The sequence below is a fragment of the Miniopterus natalensis genome, chromosome 14 (assembly GCF_054644295.1).
Source record: "Miniopterus natalensis isolate mMinNat1 chromosome 14, mMinNat1.hap1, whole genome shotgun sequence".
Taxonomy (NCBI): domain Eukaryota; kingdom Metazoa; phylum Chordata; class Mammalia; order Chiroptera; family Miniopteridae; genus Miniopterus; species Miniopterus natalensis.
Genome location: NC_142094.1, coordinates 53,973,164 through 53,980,462, shown reverse-complemented (window position 1 = coordinate 53,980,462; position 7,299 = coordinate 53,973,164). Strand labels below are relative to the sequence as shown.

The 7,299-nt window shown below is 53.9% G+C and overlaps 1 protein-coding gene across 1 annotated transcript; it reads left to right on the top strand.

Moving 5' to 3' along the window:
- The first annotated feature begins 312 nt into the window (after window positions 1-312).
- LOC148091581 (uncharacterized) lies at window positions 313-1,546 on the top strand. The gene is given in 2 exon segments (XM_087824188.1): window positions 313-1,518; window positions 1,520-1,546. Coding segments are annotated over 2 exon segments (1,230 nt in total). The 5' UTR covers window positions 313-315.
- The last annotated feature ends 5,753 nt before the right edge of the window (window positions 1,547-7,299 follow it).

Here is a 7,299-nt window from a genome sequence, read left to right as displayed (position 1 = left end):
AAGAAAAAGAAAGGGTTGGAAAGTGTGGCCTCTCTGTGCCCCAACCCTTTCAAAGTCAAATGTCTTGTGGACATGAATGAAGACCCCAGGTGAGGACAGCAGAGACTGACACCTCAGAGCTGCATGAGGCTGGGGCCAGCTGTTAGGTCATTACAGGGGTTGTTTGTAGCTTCCTGGGCTGGTTGCTGTACGTTGTGGATCTGGTTCCACAAGGTCTGCCTTGTCTGTCTGCATAATTAGTCCATCTGTCCTGATCTCTTGCAGCCTGAGGGTGCTTTTCTCTGCGGGAACAAAAGCAGCTCCAGGGCAGCGCCCATGGATTCCAGCTCTGGGGAGGAAGGCACGGCCCTGGCCATCCCCCCGCTGCGGTCCAGCGAGAAGTTCCACCTATTTGTCAGTTACAGCAGCATGGATGCCACGTGGACCCACAGCTTCATTGGCCGCCTGGAAGCCAACCACGCGGGGCTGAAGGTCTGCCTGCACGAGCGGGACTTCACCCCGGGCAGGAACGTCCTGGAGAACATGGCCGAGTGCATCCACCAGAGCCAGAAGGTGCTGCTGGTGCTGAGCCAGGACTTTGTGCAGAGCAGGTGGTGCCTCCTCGAAGCCGACCTGTCGCTCTTCGGCTACTGCCTGGAGAGGAAGCCGGTCATCCCAGTCCTGCTGCGGCCCTGCCAGGTCCCGCTGCACCTCAGCCACCTGACCTACCTGGAGGCCACAGACAGCCGCTTCTACAGCAAGGTGGTGGGGCTCCTGTGCACACCCAGCCACCTCATGGCGCGATCCCTGCCCGGACTGCGCCCAGTCCCTTCCCTCTACAGCGGGAAGACCCTCGTGACCCTGAACTGTGTGAACAGGGACAGCCTGCCCTCATGGAAGGTGGGGAGCTTCAGCACCCTAAGCGTCCCAGACCCCTTGAAGGAGGTGTTGCAGGACCCTGAGGTGTACAAGCATGCCGTGGGCATCCTGAATGGGGTGCAGTCCCCCAAGTCCTGCCTCCGGTACCTGGGCTGCAGGATCCTGCTCAGCATCTTCCTCTTCCTCCTCTTCTTTGCCTCCATCTTGTTCCAGGTGATTCTCAGCCTCCAGAGCACTCAGTGGGGTCAGCACTTCCTGGTAATCACCACCGGCACGATTCTATGCCTCCTCTTCTTGGCCTTAGCAGTTAACAGCCTGTGCTGGTTCAGAAGGTTTTCTCGGAGAAAGAAACAGGAACTGGTCCTCAGAGTGGGGGAGGCCAACCTGCTGCTGGCGCCCCACTCGGTGCTGATGGGCTGCGAGATCATGAACCAGCTCTCCTTCGTGTTCGTGCAGCTGGAGGACTGCAGGCGCACCTTCCTCGAGGCCCCCGAGGGCGAGGCCCTGTTCCAGGAGGCCCTGCTGCGGTTCTCCTGCGCCTATGCCTGCTGCCTGGTCCAGGCACACTTCCCCCACTGCGGGGATGACACAGGAGCTCGGGGCCACCTGGAGCCCGGCCTGTGTTTCTGCCAGTATGTCTCTGTGCAGCTGCAGAAAGCTGAGGGGGCTCGGGGTTAACCCCATGTGATGGCGGAAGGGCCCTGGCGTAATCCCTTGTGTTGGACATCCAGCCGCCCCTCGGCCGGCACTGTGGACGTGGCTACAGTGAGGCCCGGCTGGCGTGCAGCCTCTCACCCCTGGTTAGCTGTGCAAAGCAGGGCAACCAGGGCCCCGTACTGCCTGCTCTGAGGGCAGAGGCGACTGCTGGTGTCCTGCTCTGGCCTGACAGTTTGGTCAAACTACTGGAGAGGAGACCAGGGAAGGAGTGGGCTCACCTAGGAACCTTCAGGTACCCTTAGGACTGGCCTACCCCTCAGAGGAGACAGTCACTGCCCCTCTCTGGACGGCTGGTTAGCGTCCAGGGGCCAGAGCAGAATGCGGCTCTTCCAGGTACCTGCCCCTCATTCTGGGACACAGAGATGGGAACAGGCTAACCCCTAGGGACTTGGGCGCACACACACACATACACACACACACACACACACGCGCGCGCGCGCTGAGCTCCTGCCTTCAGTGCTGAGAGCCTGCGGGGTGTCAGCCGCAGCCATTCCTGGCTGGAATTGGGGAGACCTGCATTGCACTCAGTGTGGACACTGTCAGACCTGTGTCTGTGGCTGCTGACTCCCAACTGGGCCACCCTTTCTGCTCTGCATGGCCCCAGGTCCTTAAATGAAGACCCCAGCTTGTCTTCATCATCCTCTTCTGGGGGAGGGGGTGTAGGGGCTACAGCGCCCCCCAGGGCATGGCCAGGCACAGTGGTGCCAGCATCTTTGTCCCCACTGCTGATGCTGATCACCTCACAGGAACAGGGCATCACCCCCAGGAGGTAACGGAGAACCGATTCTGCACATTAGGGACAGAGCAGGGAGCAGCAGCAGGCTGAGCTGTCCTTGAGCTGCATGGCCCCCATCGCTCTGCCCACCCCAGAGAATGAGACTCCCACACCTACGCCTCATGCCTCTCCCCAAAGGCCCCTTCAGATGTGGCCCAAGCACAGGCAGGACCTGTGGAGGTGAGGGGTGGCCCCGGGACTCTGCCTTGGGCCTCAGGTTACGGATTTGTGAATGAGCAGTTGGCAAGTGATGACCTGCCAGACTTGAAGCCCCATGCTGGGCAGATGTCCCTGACACCCTGGGGAGCCTTGGGCCATGGCCAGAAGCTATGCTGGCAAGAGTAGCTCAGCAGCTCTGTGGTTTCGCTGCTTTGCATCCATTGCGTTTGGCCTTCAGGGCCCTAAACTGACCCTCCTCCCCTCCCACAGGCACAGGCCTGGACAATAGATGCAGAGTCCTGAACAAATATAGGTTTTTCATATAACTTCAGGGCAGCCCTGTGAGTGACCTTCCTGTGGGATTAGGCATGTGGCCTCCCAGTATGATCCCAACACGTGACCCACAGTGTGACCTGCCCAGTCCCACAGGAACCTGCAATTCTAGGAGGTTCTGGGTACATGGCACAGGCATGGAGTCATCTCATGAACTGGCCTCCTTCTGACACCCCCGCCCCCTCCAGACTCCCAGGCTCCTTTTCCTTCATGAAGCTTCTTCCCAGATGTCTGGCAGACCGTGCTCTGTGCTGGGGACTGACCATGCTAGGGACTGATCTGACAAGCTGACATGTCTGTCTCTGGGACAGCGACCTCAGAGAGGGGCTGTGATGACTGACTTGAGTAGGGGTCTCCACCTCCTGGATCTGGCCTTTAGTGTCCCCAGGCCTGGCCTTTAGTGAGTGTTTGCCTAATGGGGAAGGGAACTCAACTTTGAAACAACCTTGAGGACATGGGCATCTGAAGACTGTGACAGTGACTTACTGTGAAGAGGTGGGGGATGTGACAGGAAGTGGGGATGCAGAGTGGGAGGTGGCCGTGTTAGGTCAGCTCGTAAAGGACCGACATGTTGCACATGTTCTGACCCTTAAAAGGGTGACCCCCAAGGCCATGGTTCCCCCTGCACTACTGTCTGCAGCTTGGCCTCTGAGGGTCCAAGGTCTCTTCTCAGATGAACACATGTAATTTCTCACACTTTCCTTGAACCCATGGCTATCATCATTGGATCCCTCACCAGGGAGCCCATGGACCTGGAACACACTCTACATGTAAGAATTGTGTGTTTAACTGTTGGCATTTTATCTGACATTATCGAAGCCTCATCAGCTCTTCTACCTTCTTTAAGAGACTCCTCTGGGCTGTGAGCTGGACTCAGGGTCTCCCACACCACGCCACACACCTCACCGATGAGACCCAAAAGTAAGCAAACTGCAGTGTCTCAGTGTTGACTCATCTGAGGGCTAGGCCTGAGACAGGACTGTGGGCAGGTGGCTGACCTGGCTTGGGGTCCGGTGGGGGCATGTCATCCCCACCACTCCTGCAGACCACCTGATGGAAGCAGGCTCGGGGTTCCACTCCAGGGTGTCTAACTTGTGAAAGAGTTTTAACAAGAGGTTTCTGTAAAATATGAGCGTGGACAAATGTAAAGAGTGCCTGGAGGATGCAAGGACCCCTGGGTTGCCACCTGGAGCCTGACCCTGACTGCAGGGGGCTTGGCAGGGGCCCTCCCCACACCCTGGCCCTGGTCACACCCACATTCAGATCCGTCAGAGTGCCAGAAGGGACAGTACCTGCCCTCCTGAGGGATGCTAGGATATTGTGCCACAGGTGACAGGTGACAGGTGACAGGCATCAGGAAGGCGTAGAGCTCTGTTCTCTCTGCCTCGGGTGAGGTTTGCCCAGAAGTCATGGGAGCCTTCAAATTCATGCTGTTTGCTACTGAGAGCCTGTGAAACTCAAGAGGGTGTAGCACCCTGGACCTGTTTTAATTTGAAATGGTTTAAATTTTGTAACCCCAGGCTTTACTTTTAGAATGAGAGAATTTCAGGTTAGGATCTGATTGGACGGTGCTCACAGAGGTTTTGTGTGATAGGTTTGGAGGTGTGCGATACTGCATGTTCAGAGCGCGCAGGGAAGTAGATGTGGTCATTTACGATTAGCGTCCGATGCATCTCGGGAATCAAATTAATCAAGCTTGTCACGTCTGCGAAATGTCTTAAAAACTGTAGAGAAATTGATTAGATCGAGTGTATAAGTTAACAGGATATTAATTAAAGAATCAGTGAAGACACACTAACACAAAAGTTACTAAATTTATAAATAAACTTTTAAATTGAGCTTTAAAACTTGAGAAAAGCTGTTTTTAAATTTATATTTATAAAATTTTATAATTTTATAAAAGTGAAAAAAATTTAACACAGCAATACTACTTCTAGGAACTTACCCCTGAAGATAATTCTCCAACAATAAAAAATACATATGCAGCCCTGGCCAGTTTTCTCAGTGGTTAGAGCGTCGGCACATGGACGGAAGGGTCCCAGGTTCAGTTCCGGCCAAGGGCATGTACCTTGGTTGTAGACTTGATCCCGGGTCCGGGTCAGGGCACATTCAGGAGGCAACCAATCTTGTGTCTAACATTGATGTTTCTCTCTCTCTCTCTCCCTTCTACTCTCTGAAAAGCAATGGAAAAAAATTATCCTTGAGTAAGGATTACAAAAAAATAAAAATACATATGCAGCCCTGGCCGGTGGCTCTGTTGATTAGAGCATCTTCCCGTACACCAAAAGTTTTCAGGTTCAATTCCCGGTCAGGGCACATACCGAGGTTTCAGGCTTAATCCCCGGTGGGATGTGTATGGGAGCAACAGATGGATGTTTCTCTCCGTTTCTCCCTTCCCCTCTCGGGAATCAATAAAGAAAACATATCCTCGGGTGAGGACTGAAAAAATGCATAAATTACTCATTGTAGCATTGTTTGTTTTGCAAAATATTATAAACAACCTAGAGGCCATATGTAGGAAGGTAGTTGAGGAAACAGGGTACACTGTCACGGGCTGCCGCAGCCCTGAATGAATGCGGAGAATCTGCGCACTGACACGGAGTGATCTCCAGTATATGTTGTTAAGTGAACGTGATATAATAAAACATAGATTTGGCTTTTGTCCCAGTTCCTGGTACAGGGCTCCTAAAATCCTTGGCATTTCCTGAGTGATAGGGATGTCTTTTGTTACTCATAAGCACATCTGAGTTTATGCTAATGGGATGTGATGGGGCAGACAGTGTCTGGATGGGGGCGGGGGGCGCTGGTCTCCAGAAGACCAATGCATGAGAATGTGGGCACCTCTCCCTGGGGAGGGGGCTGGACACTGGGTTATGAAAACTCTTGAGCTAGGTGATTTGGAAAGCTTCCCTTTGGTGGACACATGGGGTGCCTGAGGCTCGGTGCCCCACCCCACCCCACCCCTTGCCCTGTGCATCTCTTCCATCTGGCCGTTCCTGAGCTGTATCTTTCTCATAAACTGATAATCTAGTTAGTGCTTTCCTGAGTTCTGTGAGTCACCTTAGCGAGTTATCAAATCTGAAGGCAGATCCCCCAAAGTTGTAGTTCAGTCATGTAGAAGTGTGGTGGCCTAGGACCCAACACTTGTGAATGGCGACTGAAGCGCGGCAGTGTTGTGGCTGAGTTGTCTCTGGGTGGCGTCAGAATAGGACTGTAGGCCACCCAGCCAGTCCTAGAGAATTAGAGAACTGGTTGTCGGTGTGGAAGGAAACAAAACCCTCTAGTGAAAATGTGCAGTAGGAGAAATAGAAAATTCACATGCATCTGCTTGTTTTTGCAAAAAGACATAAGAAGGCGGAACTAGAAACTGACCAGACTGATTTCCTTCAGGGGTGGGAGGGGTGACTTCTCTGAGACACCTTTTGTATAGTTTTGCCTTTCAGAACCATGTTAATGTTTTACGTACTAAAAGTAATAAAATAAAATAAAATAAAATAAATAGAAATGGAGGAAAGGCCCTAAAATGGAGTGCAAGCAGCAGTGTGACTGCATTACATTTCAGAGGAATGACATAACCACACTAAAAAAAAAAGCACAAACACAGATAACTCTGAACCTAGCATGTGGCTATTAGCCTCAGATTAAAGACATCTTTAAGCAAACGCCAACCGGTTGTAGGCTTACTTTGTGGTGTTATGGGATGCCAATTCTGAAATGAATTCCAGTGCATCCTAAGACCGAGCAAATAAATACACTGAGGATAACAGGAACCAGGTTCCTTCCTCGGAGAAGGGCATAGTGAACATGGGAGGGGGCGATTAGAATAAAGCCTGAGGTTTGAGGTTGGGGTTGGGAGTTTCGCTATGAACTCATGGAGATCCATGTGTATCCTATATGCACACAGACACTGTGCTGATGCACTGGTTAGACTTATATGCATTGCGTCTACATATGCATGTGGACTTACACACGCACACACCTGTGTATGCGCACATATACTTCAGAGAGGAGGGAGATACAGAGAGAGGGGGCAGGAAAAGGCCGGCGGGCCGAGGATGCGCGGGATAAACAGGAGACCAGGTGGATGTGAATCTTTATTTAGAGAAGAGCGACAAGGCTGGAGGCTGGAGGCTAGTGGCGAGCGTCAGCTGGGTCCTGGGGACAGGGGCACGACCACGGGGCGGCGGCGTCTGGCGGGGCGGTCACAGGTGCCGCGGGCGGGGCGCTGCGGAGAAGGGCGAGGGGGTGGGGCCGGAGGGGGTGAGGCCGCCCGTTTCCGTGGGGAACCCCGCTCTCCCCGTCACGGCAGCCGCGCAGGGGGGCAGCACCCTTACCCTGGGAAAGGCTGGCGGGCGGGGTGGGTCCCCAGGGGGCGTGGGCAGGGTCCCTGGCTCTGAGTGGAGGCGGGGGCCAGAGTCCCCGTCGGGGGTCACCTACCGGGCTGCGGGCGCGAGGCC